Raw genomic sequence first — 19,749 nt, 5'->3', positions numbered from 1 at the left:
TAATTGTGTCCTGCAATACACCCTTTTCTACCCTACTACGAGTCTCTTGTTGTATGTTGATCGCTTGACAGTGACCAGAGGCCGGGTACGGAAAGGTCTTTGTTGCAGATGTTGACTTTGCAATGGCACCCGAGGAAACCAAGACCCTTGTTTGCTGTTATAAACAGCCTTTCCCATCTCCGCATCTCCGTGACTAGGCAGGGGCTGCTTTGCAATAGCAGCGCTGCCAAGAGATGAAGTATCCGAATTCACCAAATCTGCGTGGCTGAAAGCCGAGTCCTGCTACCAGGTCAGAACTACCTATTATGAGCCTTCCTCACCCAAAATATTCCTGTGGGACCGTACCTCCCATCCATTACCTACACCGAATTAAATGCATAGCCCTTCCTAAATGGACTGTGGAGGAATCTATGATCTAAAGGCCTTGCATAAGGCTTGTATGCAGGAGATTACGCCATGGCCCATTTTCATGTATTTATATAGTGGAGGCAAGTGGTGGAGCGCAACTTACGCTTACACCGCTCCCTTCCACTCCACCATACAAATGTTCCGGCATTTGCACTGGTATGCGTTTTCAATCCGGGCACAAACGCTGGGGATTCCTATAGAGACCGCCAGCCTTTTGCACCAGGAAAAAGCAGGCAAACTCCATAGGAATCCATTACAAATGCCCCCTGACATGCGTATATAGCAGGCGGCATTTACTCAATTTGCAAAAGGCGGACTGCAAGCATGTGCGCTGCCTTTTCCCCTCACGTTTTGCAGTCTGTTGTGCAAATGACCAATATAAGGCAGCAGGGCCATACATTAAAGTGGAAACGTGTCCGGCCCGCCTCATTTTACAGGGAATTTGAAAATGAGCCCCATAGTGTTTACCATATCGTTAAAGTTGGGTGCACGCTCTCTGTATTCTTTTTGAAAGTGATATGTGTAATCTTTTCAAATGATGATTGGCCTTGCTACAGTTCAAAGGCTCAAAGTATTTCCCTTTCGCTGGTATGTTTTCTGGCCCTATGGGCAGTTGCTGCAGGCTGTTGTTGGAGCAGTTGGCCCATGCTAAAAGTGTTGTAATATAATTATTGTTAAATGTACGAATGATGCTAATTTGGGGTTCTCTTCTGCGCCCCTTTAGCCGGAATGCAGGGTCTCTACCGCGTGCAGTCCTGCAAGACGACGTCACCTCCCCTGACTGGCCGTGAAAGGAAATACTTTATTGCTGCCGAAAAAATGCGTTGGAATTACGGCCCGGAAGGAGTGGACAAATTCAGCGGTGAAGCTTTAAATGCACCAGGAAGGCAAGTGTGATCTTCTGTGAAAGCTGGCGAGCGTCTGCCATTGCTCCTGTGACCAATAGCTTATTATTATTTAAGTAAATGGAAATTGACCGCCAAACTGATGGACGTAAAGTGATCTCCAATGCAATGTGCCGTACGTTAGGCAGAGACAAATGAAAAATGCACTGAGTCTGCCATCTGGCGGTTGCCCTGAGGTGTTGCATATAACCTCTCACATTTTAACACGAAAACTATTGCTTCTCGTGGTTCTGTAGCTGTAGACCTTCTATGAAAACTGGACCCATTTTCACCCTAAAAGGATATAAATTGGGGCGAAACCCCCTAACAGGTCTTAATGAACAATACAAATAAAAATATGACCAAAAATGGCCAAACATCGCTGGTAAAAAAAAAGGTAACAAAAACATATTGACAGCCATAAAAAAGCACCGAAAAGCAATAATACCCTATGCTGCAGGGTTTATTTGGAGAAATCGTGCATCCATGCCAAAAAAAAGTAATATATCACTGACTGCTAAAGTTACATATTATGTTTAAAAATGTTTCACGTTACTTTAGTTGAAACCATGCGTTTGCCTGCATGATATAACTGAAACATGTAATAATGTATATGCAAACTGGATAAGTAAAGGTTTATGTTCACAAACTCAACTCTCCGGTTTTGGTTTTGCTCCAGATAAGCGTATGTCAGTTGTCCATATGATTCAACGAAACGACCCAACAGAGGATACCCAACTTTAAAAGTGAACCCCCGACCAAATAAAGTAGGCCCCTTTCATACTTTTTTTCAGAAGACTAATGAACACGGAGTAGTTTGTTTATATTCGCACGGTCTTGTACATGCAATTCCTTGAGGGAGGGAACATCTTCAGTTCATTCGGGTATGTGCATCCTCTTGCTCACATATCCTGGCTCATGTGCTAGTCTCCACAGTGCCTTATGGGTCCTGCCACTTTCTAATTACAATGCTTTGTGGGCCTTGCCGCTTATGCGTGCCAACAGATGTGGATCGCCTCAGAATGCTTTCAGGAACAGCTGTCCATTTTAAAATGTGCTTCCATGCGCCCCAGCTTTTGTGCTTTCAGCGCAGCCATCTATCAAACATATGCAGTAGATCGATTTATTTTCAGTGTTTACATAAACTGTTCTTCTGTCCCTAACCGGGTCGATGTGGACTACCCTTTTATTTTACTGAACCTACCTACACGTAGTTTGCTACTGTTATCTTGAACAATATCTTTATCTAGTATACAATGAATGCCACCTTTTAATACTTTGAGATTTCTCTTTTTTACCTGAAGCTTTGTATTTAATGTTTTTATGTAGCACTTTAATCCAAAGCGCTGTACAGTTCAACAACAAGAATGCAGCGAACATAAAACAGTAGAATCAATACAAATATACATGAATCAAACCATAAAAAAACTGTATGTAGAACAATTAGCATATGAGGATGAAGAAGAGAGGAGGGGGTGGGGAAGGGAGGGAGGGAGGAAGGAAGAGGGAGAAAGAGTGTGGAGTAAAGCGAGTAATAGGAAGAGAGGAGAATTTCGGAGAGACGGGGGAAGATCAAGAGAACTATGACGGGGTACGAGAGGTAGAGGGAGAAAGATGAAAGGAGGAAAAGGTGTCCGTGCGGGGAATGAAGGAGTGATTTTAAGGAGGAGCGGAAGGATGAACAGTTGGGGATGGAGCGGTAGAAAGAGGTAGGGAGTTCCAGTGTAGGGGGGCAAGGAGCTGCAAGCTTTCTTGTTTATGTATCAGGGCTGTATATGTATTTGTATTGCATTCTGTCGGCAACAATACAGCACACACATTGGAACCATATAATTACGCACAAAATGGCCCACAGGACAAAGCCGAGGTGTATCCATGGCGTTTTCTGCAAAACGCAGTATATTGTTTGTGGTGCATAAGGAAGCAGTTGTGTATGCTGTCTTGAAGGCACCTTATTCAGATGTTGCACGTGTGTCTGCTTCCCTACATCTGAAATCCTCGTTATGCGTGGCAGGTGCTCGGGCTCATTTTGGAAGCACTGAGGTACTAGCGTTGTCCCAATTAAATGGGATATCGTAGCTTATTCTTACTTGGCAATCTTGGTCAGCTGGTGAATAAATGTTATATTCTTTGAATTGGATACTCAGTGCGAATTGAATATTTTGTGCGTTGGTAGCATTTACCCAAATAAAGCTATCCGTTGCACTAAATAGTTTCTTTCCCTGTAGTGACAAACCTTTACCTACTCCTTCACAGCACACTGTGTCACCATCTGACATGGATTGAGTTTACTCGTACGTTGAAGCTGTGGGGGTTCTATTGGCCAGATTTCCCACTGGGTCCCTACCCACAAGCAGACATCAGGAGGTATCCCTGTGGCACTTGTGACAAAACGTGCTATCCTTCCAGAAGTCTTCATTTCATAGACCTGACCCAATCCCATAGGAATCCTGCCAAGGGACCTGGCAGTATTCGTTGGGTAGGGCTCCATACTTCCTGAACAGGCCAGCACTCTTGAATTTGGCATTGTGAGCACTTACACTGCCACAGAGGGATCATCATTGCCCCAGACCAGGCCGCCTTCCCATGCTGGTAGCTCTCCACGCCCTTGTTCGCTGCTTCCCTCCCTGTGGTCTTCCCACTATGATTGTAAAGCGTTCCGAAGCTAGGTATGCGCTACATAAATACCACAATAAGCAAGCTCGTTTGCATGTCCTTTGGAGGAGTACTCGGATCAGAGATAATGTGCAGGCTGCCAAGACTAGTTTCAATATTAGTCAACTGTGCCCCAGTAAGGCCCAGTGTATTTTCTAATTGTCCTATTTGTCATCATATAATTGGCCTTTGTAGGCATTTCACGCTGCAACAAGGGACTGAGCTCCATCCCACAATAAGAGACCATGCAGCAGTGAGCAGAGAAAGTGAGTATGTGAGTGAGGGAAGAAGACCAGCGATGCAAAGGGAAGGGAGAGACCAGCTGAATGGAGAAAAGTGAACAAATTGCAACCAAATATTTGGTGCTGGATAAGAAAATGATCAGAAAGTAGGATTTGTGTGGCAGCGGTTGGTGCTTTACGTGGGACAGATGAGCAAGGAGATTAAAAGTGATACTGTAGGAGAGTGGAGAAAAGAAGTGGTGAGAAGGAGGAGAACACTGGAGGCAGTGAACGTAGAGGTCCCAAATACATAACAAGTATTGGTCAAGCCAAGTGGGTCAAAAGGTATAGGGGCTGTTGGAATGCAGGTTGCAAACCCAGTGGGGCCTGAGCTTGGGTGCAGGCAAACTACATACACTGAAGAGGCTATTATTCTCTTGGAGATTAACAGGGCCAATGCAGAAAGAGTGGCAGTGAAAGTGTTAGGGTGAATTCTCATAAATGTGCTAATTTCCCTTACCTTGAGACACCCAGCAGCTTTGCTGGATTTCTAGGACTTTACTTTTTACCTGGAAAGAGTGTGAGCCTTTTTTCCCACTCTTTCATGTATTTTGATGTGTGTTTTACTTTTGTGTTCTTTGGATATGGAGTTTTAGACAACTCCATAGGAATAATCTGTTTCTTGTGTGTCACACAGCACCCTCGGTGCAGTGGCACAGGGATGTCTGTTAGACTTCCCAGGGTTTAAATACCTTCTCTGGGACTGACTGTCACCCATTGAATGTAAAGTTAAATTGACTTTACTAGTCTTTTTAAATTGCTATTCCCAGCGCACACTGCCTTACAGCAGAGAGCTGGAGGGAATACCCACTGTTCCCTATGCCTAGAAAACTCATGTAGCCCTCAAAAGCTACCCTTTCCTCTCAGAATGGGTGGTGGCAGTGGTATTATCATTTTCCCCGACTGCGACTCGTTTAAACGCTCCGATAGCCGAAATCCACCAGAGCCATGTTTTTCAAGATGGCGTCTGAGCCCCCTCTGGAAAAACAGGTTCCGATCGACTTTTTTCGCCATTTCTTTTTGGAAAGGTCCTTCTAGTGTTTGTCTCTTCGCGCCAAACCAGGTTTGGTCCCTTTGTTCGTTTGTCTTTGGCGGGCTTCTGTACTGAAGCCCGCCTCTGGCGCCTGAGTGTCTGGGGTGGACATGATGTGAGGGAGGTGCCCTAAACTCCCTGTGCTTACTCTCCTAGGACACCTGCATGCACTCTGGTGTGATTGGCTGGCTGGCTGACTGTCCGGAAAGGACAGCCCCCTTGCTGGGTGAGGGACAGCTAGGCTGGAATGAATGGGAGAAAACTGTTTAAAAGCAGGCCCCTGGGACTTGGAAGGCAGAGTAGACCACTGGAATGAAAGAACCGAAGACGAGCTGAAGGAAGACGACTCCTGCAACTCCTGGACCGTTGGTTTGCCCGGTGAAGCCCTGCTGCAGGTCCAAATTGCCTGAAACTCCCTCGACAGAGAAGCCCATCAAGGACGAATTCTTCCCTTGAGCTGGTGGGAACAACCAACTCGCAAGCCACCTGGAAACCATTTCCATACTGGTTGAATTTTCTTCAGAGTGCTGTTGAAAACCAGATAGCCAGTGAGAAGGATACCAGTTTGTGGACTTTAAGGCACTCGCACCTTAAACCAATATTTGGCCAAGCTTGTGGATCCTTCCCATGCAGTGCAGGAACCTCCCGACAACCTCCCGACGTCCTCCCTCTTGTCCCCACGACTGAGGCTCAGGAACAGCGAGATCTGCAGGAACTGTCTGGAACAACTGCCTCAGCTACAGCTTTTCTTCATTCGAAAGGTACTGTGCAAATGCGGTAGAGAAATCTTCTTTGCGGTGGTGAAAGTTTGTGAAACATTCCCAACTTTGGAGTCTTGTTCGCTCCTAACCCGACATATAACTCTTTTTCGTGCAAACTACTTCTAAGAACACTGGCAAAGACTTAACCGTTTACTAACAGAACTGTGCTATCCTGTCCAAGACACTGATTCATTGACTTTGGCCCAGGCCTATTGAAGTGAACTGCCTCTTGTAGCGAACTGAAACTATTAGCCCTGCCTATGAAAAGTAACTGTGTTTGATTCTGATAACCTTTGTCTTTCTACCCCTTTGAAAGTTACTGAAGTGCCATTTTGCTCCCACTTCAGGGGAGCCTAACTTGTTCAGAAACGTGTTGGTTTGATACTGTAGTGTATTAAAGTGTGATATTGAGATGCTTATTCTAGTAGAATGTTTTCTAACTAAATGTGTAAATAAATTAATATTGTTTTACTAAGAAACCTTGAGTAAGTGTTTGAAGCACTGTGGTTGCAAGTCCTTTGTGTAACCCCTTGTACTGCTCACCTCCCTCTTGAGATAAGCCTGGCTGCTCAGCCCTGCTACCACTAAACTGTGTAGTACAGACTTATACCAAAGGTGTGATTGTGCTTACACCTGTAGTCTTAATTGTGTGTAGTGTTCCCAAAGGGTACTGCATGTAATTTTGCCTAAAAGGAAGAGAGAGAGAAAGACTGGTGGTGGTTAGCCAGGAGCCATAGTCTAGCTTCTACTGGCACTAACAAGCCCTCCAAGAAAGGCAATTAACGCTTGCCCACGAGTTTATGAGCCAAGAGGGATCATTGAGAATCTGAGGGAGAGCTAAACTGAGAAAAAGAGAAGGTGAGAAGATGACAATTTATCTATACGCTGACCCAAGGCCCACATTTCTACCTGTTCCTGGGGGATATAATTCTGTATTGCTATGGCCACAGATGATTTGGGACAGTAGTTCCATATGAGTTTCTCTTGTGCTATTATAGCAGAGTGAATAGCCATCCTCTTGAATCGAACAGGGCCTTTGCCGGTTCTCTGTGAACCATCAGTATAAGCCAGAATGTTTTGTCTCTCTCTCCAATGTTATATACAATCCAGACTGGGGACTCTAAAGCCTACTATTCTTTTGGGAACAGATCAGAGAGGTATTCTGGGCATGCTGACTCTAGTTTGGACTCTGGGGAGGAGGTGGAAGCATTCTTCTGGAAGTCTGGTATATAGATCTATCTCCATGGGCTTTTCCTTTTTCTGGTCTGGGCAAATTCTAGTGATGTGCCAGGTTTCCCAGAGAAAAAGAAATGGGTCACCTTAGGACGTGGGCTGAGCCATGGTTTTCACTGGTCCTCTTGGAAAGTGGGCATAATCGTTGTTCCAATACCTTATGTGCAGGAGAAAACGTTCTTGGGGCCCAAGGTTTGGCTTCACCGGGTTTCCTGGCTCTTCTTAGGTTGGTGTGGGTCTCTTGGTGCTGATGATTTCTAGCGAATTGACCCTCAACCATTGCCTTTAAGCGGTCTTCCATAGATGTTGGTCTTGGTTTGAACCCTGCAGGACTTGGGGCCTCATTGGGTGGTTTGACTGAGGATTTCTGTTTTTTAATAATGCTGTGTCGAACAACCCTAGTTGAGTTTGGCTCTCTGTGGCCCTTGGTCTCCATACCCAGATATCAACCTCTGTCTCTTCTAGATTTTCGACCTCATTCATCTCTGGAACCAAGATCTTCTCATACATCAGTTGGTCGATGGTTGCCCAAGGTTGAAGTGTACAACCTTCACTTCCCCCTGTAGATTCTGACAATTACTCTGGCTCCCACATCAAGTGAGTCCTTATGGGCCACCCTGGACTTCAGAGCAATTCTCCCATATGTGCCTTGCAGAACCTTCACACAGAGACCTGCCTTGACCAGTGCTTTTCAGTCGTCGAGACCAACGCCACCACCTCTTCATTTTCACATAGGTCACAACCGGCCACTCTAGGGTGTAGCCATTAAAGGTAATCGGGCAGTCTTAGTAATCCAAACTACATCTCGATCCACGTCCACACCACATACCTCACCCCCACAACCCACACTCTGCCTCTTATTCACTCTCCTTTTATACTGGTCCCTTCCTAGTTCAATCTCTCCCATCCATTGGTTGCAACAATCATCTAACTGTGTGGGCCAATCTGTCGCTATTCTTTCCCAGAGGCTGAATTACACTGGTCCAAACAATTAAAAAACCCCTCTTGTCCCCGCCCACCTTTCAATCTCAATTTACATGGCATCAAACACATGCGCAGGCTGCTCCTTTTCCTTGTAGCTTTCTTCATATGCTAGTGAGTTTTACTTCCAATTTGGTCTGGGGTGGATTTCTGCATCGCTCTTGCTCCCCTGTAGTCTCTTCTCACTCTCAGCTAATTTTTTGTTGTCCCACCATTCGCCTGAGGTCCATCTGTTGGTAGTTTGGGTGTTGAGTGTCTCTTTTCTGTTTGGCTAGAAAACTCCCAATCCATTTAATGTCCTTGAGCCCATTCCCCTAGTACTGGTCTTGTTTTTTATTGGTTGGCCCCGGTGCATTCTGGGAGTTGCTGTCAATAAAAAGGCAAAAGAGAACTCTGGCTAGCACAAGCACTGGAAAGGCATCGTGTGACGCACGGTGGTACCCACATTAACATTCAAGGAAAGAGGGTTACAGGGACAGGCCCGCCTCAACTATGAATGGACCTTGAGGATAATGGCTTTGGAGATCCACTTCAATCTAACTTCCGTAGCAAACACTCCCACGAGGCTGCACTCCTGCTTTTCTTCTACTTTCACTCAAAACTCTTAATATTCGTCCTTTTTGAACTTTCTGCCACTTTTGACACAGTCTGCAGCTCATATTAACCTCAACATCCGGAAAATGTGTCCTTTTCCTGCTAACCACTCTACAAAAACTCTAATCTCAATTCTCGTGCCACTAATCTCCATTCTTCTTGGTTACTGCTCAAAACCTACTCCTTGGCCTTCTGCTCTACTCCTCCTGCCCTCTAGACAAAATCCTCAACTTTGTTACCAGCACTCTCTACAACTCACCCCATTCCTTCCCCTTATCTACCTACCAACGACATGCTAGTTCACTCTCCATGCACAGCTGCTCTCTTTTCAAGTCGCTTCTACTAGTCGACAAGCTATCACTTGTCTTGCTCCTCACTACCATTCTAATTGTATCTGTCTACTCACCACCATGTTCTCTCCGAATCTTCTCTCACTTCCGCTCTTTTTCCCTGCTCGCCCCACTCCACTGGTACCCACTACCCTTAACAATCAAAACCTGCCCAACTGTGGATCTCTTCAAAGCTTGGCTTAAACTTCACCTGCTTTCTAAAGAGAGCTTGTCCTGTCTTCTTCCCCATCCTCCCCACTTGACCCCACCACTGCCTCCAGTGACATTTAACATTTAATTTTGTATATTTCAATAGTATTCCTCTTTAGTTTGAAGCACTTGCCCCCTTAGGTTAAGGTTACCTTTGTAACTCACCTTTTTTTTTTTTTAATTAAATATATATTTCTTTCTGTTTGTTTTTTCCCTGGTGTATGTCCCACTTTTTTACACCCTCATATACAGGCTCACCAATTGTTCTCATCTTTATGCTTTTGTGCAGGCTCCCCTTTTGGTAATGCCTCTGCCATCTGTAATGCCCTAGTCATTTCTGATCGACATTGACACCCCTGTTCTTCAAATAAACATAAAATACTAAGGCTCTCGCTCACTGCTTCTGGAACAAGGCTGGCTCTGAATTATGTCTAGAGGGCTCCTTGTTCCCCCCCTGAGTGTCCTGCCCTGGACCCTGCCACCTCTATTGTATTTCAGCACACGTTTTTCTGTTGGCCACAGTGGTAAGTCAGAATCAGGACACGGGCAACTCATTATAGTTTTTGCTATAAACTTTTATTTATATAGTAAACTTCCTACTCTAACCATATAACTCTGTTCCTTGTACTTAAAGAAAGAAAAAAGGTTTGAAAGGGTGCATGTCAGATGGTTGACCAAATTAATGTGGTCCCCCATCCAGAAACCTATCCAGCCTGATCCTAGCCTAGCACTATAAAGAAACAAAACCTAAAGAAAAGGGTAAGGTCTTCTGACCCAGCTTGGCTCGCTTCAGACCCACACTGTAGCCTCCCAACTCTGTAATACATGGTGGTTTAAGAGCTCTTTCCTTTTTATTACAGTTTCAGCGTGGATTGACTCCCAAGGTTCCTGCCCTGGAAAACATCTCTCTAGGCTGTTTGGCCTGTGGATCTCTTAGTCTTAACCAAGTCCTTTCAAAATGTCTTAGTTGGCCAGGCCACTCCCGGCTTTCTCTGGAACTAGTTCAGTTGCATCCCCTCCCTGGGTCTCTGGCGCTTTACCCCCTCGTGAGGTCATACGTCTGTCAGCCCTATGTAGGCTTTTTTCTCCTATTCCAGCTCTCAGGCTCTTCAAGCTCTCAGCCCCATTTTGTACCGGGTTTATCGTACCCCTGCATGGTTTGTTTGGACTCTCACCTCTTCTCGTACTGGGTAGAGGTTGACCCCGCTTAGGCCTTCCTTTCTCAGGCTCTGACCCTGGTATACGGACTATCGTCCTGGTACGGGCTCCTAGCTCCTTTCTGTATCATGTTTCTCCCACCCTAACGTGCGGTGTATAGATTATCGCCCCTTCTCGGGCTCTCACCCCGACCTCGGGTACAAGGACTTACTCCCTGTCTCATGCTGTGTTCCGGTTCAGACCCTCCTGGACTTTCGGGACTCCAATTTCATCTTGGGGTGTTTGCTTTCTTGCCCTTCCTTCGAACAGTGTGGCAGGGATGGCCCTCCTTGGTCTCCCACCCTCTCACCCTGACTTGGGATCTTTCCTGGCCGGTCCCCCTCCTCAGTTTCTTCGAGCGTTCCACATACCTGCACGCAGTGGCATGCTCCTCAGGGTCGGCAGCAGCATGGCTCTTTCTTATCCTCTGGTATCCGCAGCGATGCGCGGGCTTCGGTTCTTTCCGGCGCCTTCCAGGAACACTTGTCGAACACAGTTCTGGTGGTCTTGTCACTTCTTGGTATGGCAAGCCCAGGCTTCTTGAGCTCCTCGCCTGACGGCAGGGAGCAGCACTCCACAGGCTTCATCGCTGGCCAGTGCTCCACGTCAACCTTGTTGGATGTCTCCCTGAATCTGCCTTGCAGGACGGCCCACCCCACTGGGTGTCTTGACTGCACAGGCTGGTGAGCCTCTCTCCATCTCGCTCTCTCATTCTCTCTCCTGTCAGTGAGACGCTCTTTTTACATATGTCTCTGAAATGAGAGGAAGCACCCGAATGGTTCTGTGAAGACAACAGCAACAGTTCAGAAGCCCAGCCTCTTCTCATCAAAACCTAGGATATGTACCGCTCTCGTAAGAGAGGGTCGTACATATCCCTACTAAGGGTCTGCCTGTTCTCTGAGGTCACCCCAAGTGTGATCCTGCTTGCCCTGTCCCGAATGGGGGCTGTAGTTTACCAGGCCCATTGTAAGGTTTTTTTTTCTAAAGTCCTACTTGCAGTAAGACTTTAGTAAGCTATCCCAGTGGTTTGTAGAGCCCCAACTCTTAGTATCATTCTGTACTAGCTCAGGACCTTGGTAGAGTGGCAGAGCAGTCAGACTTGTCTTAAGAGGAAGATGTGAACTGTAGGTAGGTACACTGAATCTTAGCTAGACGGGTACAACAAAGAAGCACATACACTTATAATAAATATAAACTTTTTCTATAATTATATTTACACCAGATTCACTTTAAATACTTCAGACGTTTACGTTAGAACACTAAGGAATACTTGATGATACACTTCAAAGGTGACTTTCACTTTTGTGTTTGTTCACGGTTACATTTGTAGCAATGTTAGAAAGGGAAAAGACAATGTTATCATATTATCGGTTATTGCGGTTTATACGGTAATACATTTACTCTGCAAACACATAAAGTAAAGTCACTTAAAGGGAGTAAAATTGTAGCATGAGCTACTTCAAGGTTCTAGAGATGTTTTCTTCACCTAGTAAGTCTTTTAAGTCCAAAAACGCAACCCTAGCTAAAGGCAGTTTGGAGAGGGCTTGACATCTTGACAATCGGTGAATAATTAAGAGTTCCTGTCGATTTCTTCCAGCTAAAGTTATTGATGTGGTAACAAAGAGGAACTCCATAAACCCCGGGAACTAAGTGGAGTAAAGGACTAAAAGTAAACAAAAGTGTGTTCCCGTGTGAGTAAAGTTGAAAAAGTAATTTGTAGACTGCCAGCATTCACTAGACTGGTTGGTATAGTGAATGAATCGCATAGTCTAATAAAGGTATGATACCTGTTATACTGTAGTAGTGCAGTATGTGATTATTGACACAAATGCAACGAAATAAGTGAATCTAGAACACATTCAAAACTAGGTTTTATTATTCCAATGATTCAAAAAAAGGAAAACATCTCATCACAAAATTATATAATGCAAAAGAAATAACAAATATACAAAACAGAAAATTGTGTGGAGCTGATAGATTTCAGAAAAACATTAAGCAATTGTTAGCAAGATAAAGTACACTAAATTCAACAGGTATGAATCAAGGAAGCACATCTATTTCTAGTGCTAATTATGGTCCACAAACTGAATTTGACTATAGGGCATCTAACCTTGGCTTTACAAAATATAGATAACTGTCCCTAGCTCAATTACTGCTAGTTTCATCAGTCTAACGGCGGACCGTCAACCGAAACACTGTCTTGTGGTTTGATGCCACATGAATGCTGGTCTCAAAGCTAGTGAAAATTAGGCTGATGCAGAACTACGCCATCCGCGATCGTGAGTGGAAAGGAGCATGATGGGCCATGTTCACTTGTCAAGGGTGTGGTCACACACCCCCCCCCCCCCGTGCATGGACAGTGGCAAAACTGGCGTTTCGGTGGTAAAGTAGGAAGGATATACCACCTTCATCAGAATGATAATTATTAGTTCAGCCCCTAGGGAACAACCAAACGAAATTGATAAATATGTTGTGCCTTCATTAATTTAAAAACAAAGTATGAAAGGTATCAAGTAAGACTAATAATCGTTTAACATGTAGAACTGGGCATTCGCAGCTCCTGCGAAGGTCACAGAGGGAGTGCCCCGTCTGACCAACCCTAAAGTAAATCCATCACCAATCTAGTGGCCAAGGAAAGAAACACTGTGGTCATTGGGTGAAGAGAACTTTGAAAATAAAACACTGTTAACGGCATGCATGCAAGAGCAGAGCACTCTAGTGCTATTCCTGTCCAATTGTTAGTCAAGTGCAATAGAAGGAAAGAAATACCAACATGGTACTGAACGAATACAGGAAATTGCACCTCAAATGGGGCGCTGTTATCTGCCAAAAGTGTTGCTTCTTATTCAAAATGTGAAGCATGCAAGTACGATGGTGCCATTTGGTGAATGGTCATAACATCACGGAGTACCTCAGAAGTACCTGTTGGACTCTTGAACATCTATGTGGTCTGGTAAAATAAACAAATAGAAAAGTTTTTATTTAATTATAGATGCGTGGCTTGCGGCTTGAATCTGCAATCAGTTCTGCATTAACCATGCCCCTTAGAAGAACTAACCTGCCTGCTGGGATTCCTGCATGCTCGCGGCAGTGAATGCCATCTATTTGGAATGTATCCGGGAGTTGCATAAAGGCTTCAGGTGTCTCGCACCATTATGAAGGAGTGCTGGCAGGAAAAAAGTGAAAACATGGGACCGGAGCGTATTCGTTAGTATGGGGTCCTTAACTAACTTAAAAATAAATTGGATGGCTGTGGACTGGAGCCAACTAACCTGTAGAAGACAACCGAAGTGTGTCAAATTGCGCGCATCTGTCGCCGCCGTAAGGCTGAATGAGAAGCTTCTGTGTACGGCAACAGGAAAACATTAAAGTCCAAGGAAATGGGAGCGGCACAAAATGAGGAAGTGAATCTAGTCATAGAGAGCAAAAGAGGATAATGAGTAAACAAATGTAATTCTGAGGGTGCATGAGAAACGGTGGAAGGTGGTCTATCATTCCATAACCATTGAAACGCAAGGATGCAGTATGATGCTGCGGTGGGGCATTCTGCCCTACTTAGTGCAATCGTCACACGAGAAGTGTCGAGGTCACTGCGTCTGGTACAAAAAAGAGAACGCAGTAAAGGACACTGCCCTAAACTATAATAGAAAGACAAATCTCTCAAAAATTAGAAAGGAAAGAAGGGCAAATAAATGAATAAGTGAGTGTCAGTCTTATATCCAAGAAATTGGATGTTGCAAGTAGGTACTAACTAGCATGTCTGTTGGCCCGAGTGGACAGTAGCCCAAAGTGACAGCGTAGACCTACCAAACGGGAAATGCTTCATTTAAACCATGGTCAATGGTGTCAAGTAGAAAAATCCAACGCGCTTCCTTATTAGCCAATGCTTGATGTGGATTAGCAGCGTTCTTGACAACATCAATAACCCACCAACGTAGGTCTTCTGTGGAATGGCCATGCTACATTAAATGGCTCACATGGGATGAAATAGATTTGCATCTAATGCGGGAACAATGCTCCGTAATGCGAGTGTGCACAGGGCTTGCTGTTTTGCCGATATATTTAAGCCCGCAAGGAGACACTATGCAATAAACTGCCCAAGCTGATTTGCAGCTCGAGTGATGCCGTAAGTCCCAGGTTTTACCATTAAAAGAAAATGCTTTGGTTTTTAGTGTAAATTTGCATACCGAACAGGACCCACAAGCAAAGTGGCCTGTAAGCGGCTGCAGGTCCCAGCTAGTTGTAGATCTGGAGGATTTTATTGGAGCAGAAGCCTGGACCAATTGGTCCTTTAGATTTTTTTTGCCTTTTCATTGCAAAAAGTGGTAATGGTTCTTCAGGTAACAGAAGTTGTGCCAGAGACCAATATTTCTTAATGGTTTTTTAAAATCATAAAGGTGTGTGGACTGTATGTCAGGGCACAGACCGATTTATCTTGTGATGACTGATTTTTAGGTTCAAGGAGGGTTTCCCGCAAGGTAAACCTTGCTCGTTTGTATTAATCTGAGATGAGCTTTTTTGGGTAACCCCATTCTTTAAATTTGGTGGCCAAAATCTGGGCATGATGGTCATAATCAGAAAATAAAGTACAGTTCCTCCTACGTCTCAGAAACTGAGAGTAAGGCAGGCTTTCTTTTTGATTACGTGGGTGGAAGCTGTTGAAATGCAAAAAAGTATTCCGGTCAGTAGGTTTGGTGAATAGTGAACAGATGAGTTTATTGGCCTGATGTTGAATCAGACGGTCCAAGAAGGATATATGAGTATTGCTCATAGTAATTGTGAATTGAATGGTGTTATGGCATTGGTTAAGCCATGACAGGAAGGCATTTAGGTTGTCTGCAGTGCTATGCCAGATGAAAATAATATCATCGATATACCTACGCCAACTTTCAAAGGTATTGAAGCAGCAAGTTAACAATGAACAAAGGAGACCTTAAAACGGGCTTGAGAAGGGGACACAAGCAGCGGCTTCGGTCAGAGATAAGAGGGGGTTGCCCTGGACACCTCTACATGCACTCCAACGCTATGGAGCGACTTCTTGGAATCAGACATGCAATACCTGTTTCCCCACAGTTCCTTGGGTTAGAAGAAAATGTTTGTGATGGATGCTCCGCGATGTTGCAGCTCTGGACCTGACCTCCGGAAACCTTGGTCTGGTAACTGAAGGCAGGACAAAGGGTCTTGCAGCAGCAGTCTTGAGGGAGGACCTCTGGCACGACTTTCAGCAACTTCCTGGTTCACTCTGCGGTTTTGGCACCTTTTCTGCAGCACCAACAAAGGACCTGGTTCACCCGGTTAATCTTCTTCGCTTCCTGCAGACCTGCACTCTGGTGAGGGGGCCTGGCCGAGTTGGATCGGAGCTCTGGAGTGTCCTTACGGGTTCAGCAAAAATTTGGATGGATTCAGCCTTTCCACGACGATGGACTCTAAATGGGCAGCAGGTCTCCTGGTATTGGGGTTCTGCAGCTCTGGGAACTCCTAGGACCTTGAGAGATGGCTCATTACAAAGTTCCTCTTGGGAATGGTTGTTCCCACCAGACAAAGGGAAGGATTTGTCGTCTTTGGAGCTCCTCTGTCGCACATAAAACAGGGTCAGGACAGCAGTGGTCACTTCATGGTGTTGCAAAGAGTCTGCAGGTGTCTCTGGTTGTCTTCAGTTACTTCTGTTTCCAGTTGTCGACTTGCTTTTCACTCCAGAAGCCTCACCTTTTATACAGTACCAACACACACTCTTCTGCAATCTCTTAGCATTTTACAGAAAGGGGAATTTGGCTGTCCAATCAGGACAGCCAGACCCCCTGTGGGAGCTGGACCTATTCAGGCACTCTTGTCAAAAGACGGGGGTGGAGGGTGGAAAACTCCTCCCCTGCTTCCTGCCTGGCCAGACACTCTGGTTCCCATCAAAGGCAAAAGACACACACTGACTTCCCAGAATGGTAGAAGAAGGGCTAACGAAGAACAACCACGCTAGTAATGGTGAAAAAGGAAGGGAGGCCCCAAGTTGGTACTTGGGTGCCCCTATTGTGCACTACCAAGGTTATGGACATAGCCTGGTGTACAAAAAATACACAATAGTTGGTAGAACACGTTCAATGCTACCAGCCATAACTAGGTGATTGTCTGTGACTAAAGGGCTATTAGCGCCAAATACCGAGTTATGGTAAGGATGGTAATTCCTTATTTTGATAAGAGTCCATAGGACTCTATTGGGCTTTTTGGTGCTTTTACCAATGGCGGTAATAGCACCAGCAGTAATGGTGTCGATAATTTGCGGAAATCTGGAGTTTACCTCTAGCTTAAAGATGGAGGTAAATCTCCAGCTTTGCACCCAAATTCAGGATTGGGGCAGTAATGGTGTTATTTTTGCCGCTCCGCCGAACCCGTGAAGAGGCCCTGACTGTATATATCATGGAATGCAAATGGAGAAGCTACAATGCTTTGCTAAGTAGATGAGCTAGCGAGAGGCAGCGTGAGGCGAGAGGACGCATGGAGAAGCCGTATCGCAGTGAGAGCCTTGCCATCCCCGTCAGCCCCCGTTTCCGTATGAGGGGGTCTGTTGGAGTGGCTGGGCGGCGGAGTGGAGAGGAATAGCAGCGGAGCTTGAAAGTCTCAAAGGGGGTAAGTCTGGTGGCTGTTTGGCTGCCAGCATTTGTCGTTTGTCGTTTGGAGTCGGCTGCCAATAAGTAGGCTAGAGCTTCCTAATACTGTCCCGTCTCCGGATTGCACCCTGGTGGCTTCTTGTGGCACCCTGCAGCTGAATTCACCCGTAGTAAATCTGGTGACTTCTATAATTAGTGTGCAGATTTCTAGTGGGCATGGGACTCTGCTACTTTGTTTTGCCTGCTCTTTGTTTTAAATTGCAGCCGGGCGAGTAACCACGGCCTGCTGAGGTCAAGGTGTCATCTGTACACCGTACACTAAATAGGTCTGTTCTGCTACTACAGTGTAACAGAAAGGATCCCAATTTGACACTACTGCTGTGATTTTTTTTCTTTTCTTTTTTTTCAACCTCATTACGAATAACGCATGGGTTCAGCCGTGAGACTGCGGGGCTTCCCCTTTGATCACGGCGGCCCTCCTGCTGATAAAACTGTTACAGACCGGCACTTGTAGCGGGATCCAGGACGGTGTTTGTCTGATACTAGCCCTCCGGACTAGCCAAAGAAGGGCCCCGCCCCTGCAAAAACCATCCCGAAGTTAATCGTTTGGACCTATCAATTGATCGCGCTTGCTTAAGCGTGCATACCAAATGCCGTTTCAGAAGCAAGGCCCGCAACTTAAGTATAATCTCCGGAAACGTAATAACCTTCCCCCTTCTGGAACAAATATTCCAATGGGCAATATGCATATACACAACCCCTTTCCAGCCACTTCCTTGAGCTGCAATTGTCTAGTTAGGTTGACGGGTGAGAGTAGAGTAAACCCAGATAGGTTTTGGAGAACCGCTAAGTTTATTGGACAACCTGCTCTTTGGATAGCATTGGATAGTCGTCAAGCCTAAAGTCTCAGGGCAGCCGTCAGGCACAAGGTGGAGAGAATATGCTTGCATCACAAATTAATTTGCTCTAAAAGCGACTCGCAGGCTGTGAAAATGATAATATGGGCAACATATACACTCTGAACCCTTTTTAATAAAAAACAGTCAGGTTTACTTGTATGTCAGAAATGTTAATTGCCTTGTTTTGCGACTCGCTGACAAATTAGCAGACAGTTCCATTTTTATTTTGCCAACATCTTCGATTTTGCCTTTTATATTACAAAGTTTTATTCTGTGCTAAATATCCACTGTAAAAGTCTTAGACCCCCGTGGCTTGTACGAAAAGTGGCATATTCTGCCACCATCAGGGGTCTCCTGAAAGTCGTTTGTGAGGAAAGGGAAAAGCAATGAATTCGGGCAAGAGGAAAAACCGGGGAAAAGGCAGCAGGAAAAGACCCAAAACTAAAAGATGAAATAAAGTAAAGTGTGGGCGCATGATGCGCCAATAAGCCTGGAACCTGCAGAGCTGTGCAGGAAGTCGAGTAAGTTCAAAGGTGTCTGAAGATGAGGAAGAATTGAATTCCGGGCACTTTTAATGTATAATATTACGAATTGCAGTCTGTGGCCATGTGATGCATTTTATATGTGCCAAAATGACCTCTTGAAACCGGTCTGCTTTCATTACTTGGGAGTAGATGAGCAGATGATTTTCTGGGACTGCCAAGCCTATTGACCAAGAGTAGCAGCAAAGTGAAGAATGAACTGTGAAAGGCGAATGTGAATGATGATGAGCGGGTCACAGGTAGACTTCTGCCTTTCTGCATGCAGTAAAGGTCTGGCACACTTTTGTGTGAAATGTTCTAAGTTCATGAGCACAGCTTTGGTTGAGCTGTGATCAGGCCTTCCACAGTGCAAGGGTGTCATTGTGAGCCTGGGTGTTTTGAAACCATGCACAGGGGAACAGTGTGAAATGCCCCTCTACTTACTTCTCAATGCCCAAAATGGCCCATGGACATCAAGATTATATAGAAAGGAAATGTGGAAGGAACTACAAGCACTATTAGATGAGGTTGCATTTTAAAATGTGGCTCCTACGGGAGTAATGCCCTAGGCCGGCTTCCTTGAAGTTCTTGAGGCCTACTAGGAACTTAATGGGGATCGTTAGAGTAGTGTGTTAGGCAGGACTCTTATCCAGGGCTCAAGTCGAGGGTACACGGCGTCCACCCACTTTTATCAGAGGGCGGACGCCATCCCCCTGGGTATTTTCGAGGCCCTGTGTAAAATGAGAAACTGTGACTGTCAACTTCTGAATTTACACCGTCCTGGGGACTGAACCGCAGGTACCATGTTCGCAGTGCCGACTCTTCACTACTGGGCCCGATAAACTGATGGAAAATAGAAACTAAAGGTGAAATGTCATATTTCAGAATTGCGTGTTCCAGGGAAACATTGTTCTTGATTCTTAGCAGAGGCGTTGCTAGGGGGTGGCTAAGGGGGCTATAGCCCCTGGTCTTTTGGTTGTAGCCCCGGATAGAATCTCAGGAGCTACAGCCAAAAGGCTGCCTAGCCCCCAGTCTCAACAGTTGAGACATCAGAGTAGCCCTGGGTCTTTTCCAGACCTAGCAACCCCCCTGATTCTTAGAGTTTAAAACATGCACGCAGTTTAACGTTATCAAAAGCTATTAGAAGAAAATATCCTGTCTTGG

The 19,749-nt window shown here is 45.4% G+C and overlaps 1 protein-coding gene across 1 annotated transcript in view; it reads left to right on the top strand.

Annotated features, from left to right (window-relative positions):
- Positions 1 to 19,749, top strand: part of HEPHL1 (hephaestin like 1) — a 537,160-nt gene that overhangs the window by 212,708 nt on the left and 304,703 nt on the right. The window contains exon 6 of the mRNA XM_069639277.1: positions 1,133 to 1,295. Coding sequence (XP_069495378.1) covers positions 1,133 to 1,295 — 163 coding nt within the window. The remainder of the gene's footprint in view (positions 1 to 1,132; positions 1,296 to 19,749) is intronic.

This window comes from Ambystoma mexicanum, chromosome 7q (assembly GCF_040938575.1).
Source record: "Ambystoma mexicanum isolate Mex_15411 chromosome 7q, UKY_AmexF1_1, whole genome shotgun sequence".
Taxonomy (NCBI): Eukaryota; Metazoa; Chordata; class Amphibia; order Caudata; family Ambystomatidae; genus Ambystoma; species Ambystoma mexicanum.
Note: the sequence above shows the minus strand (reverse complement) of the source record. Positions and strands in the feature narration are given on the sequence as shown.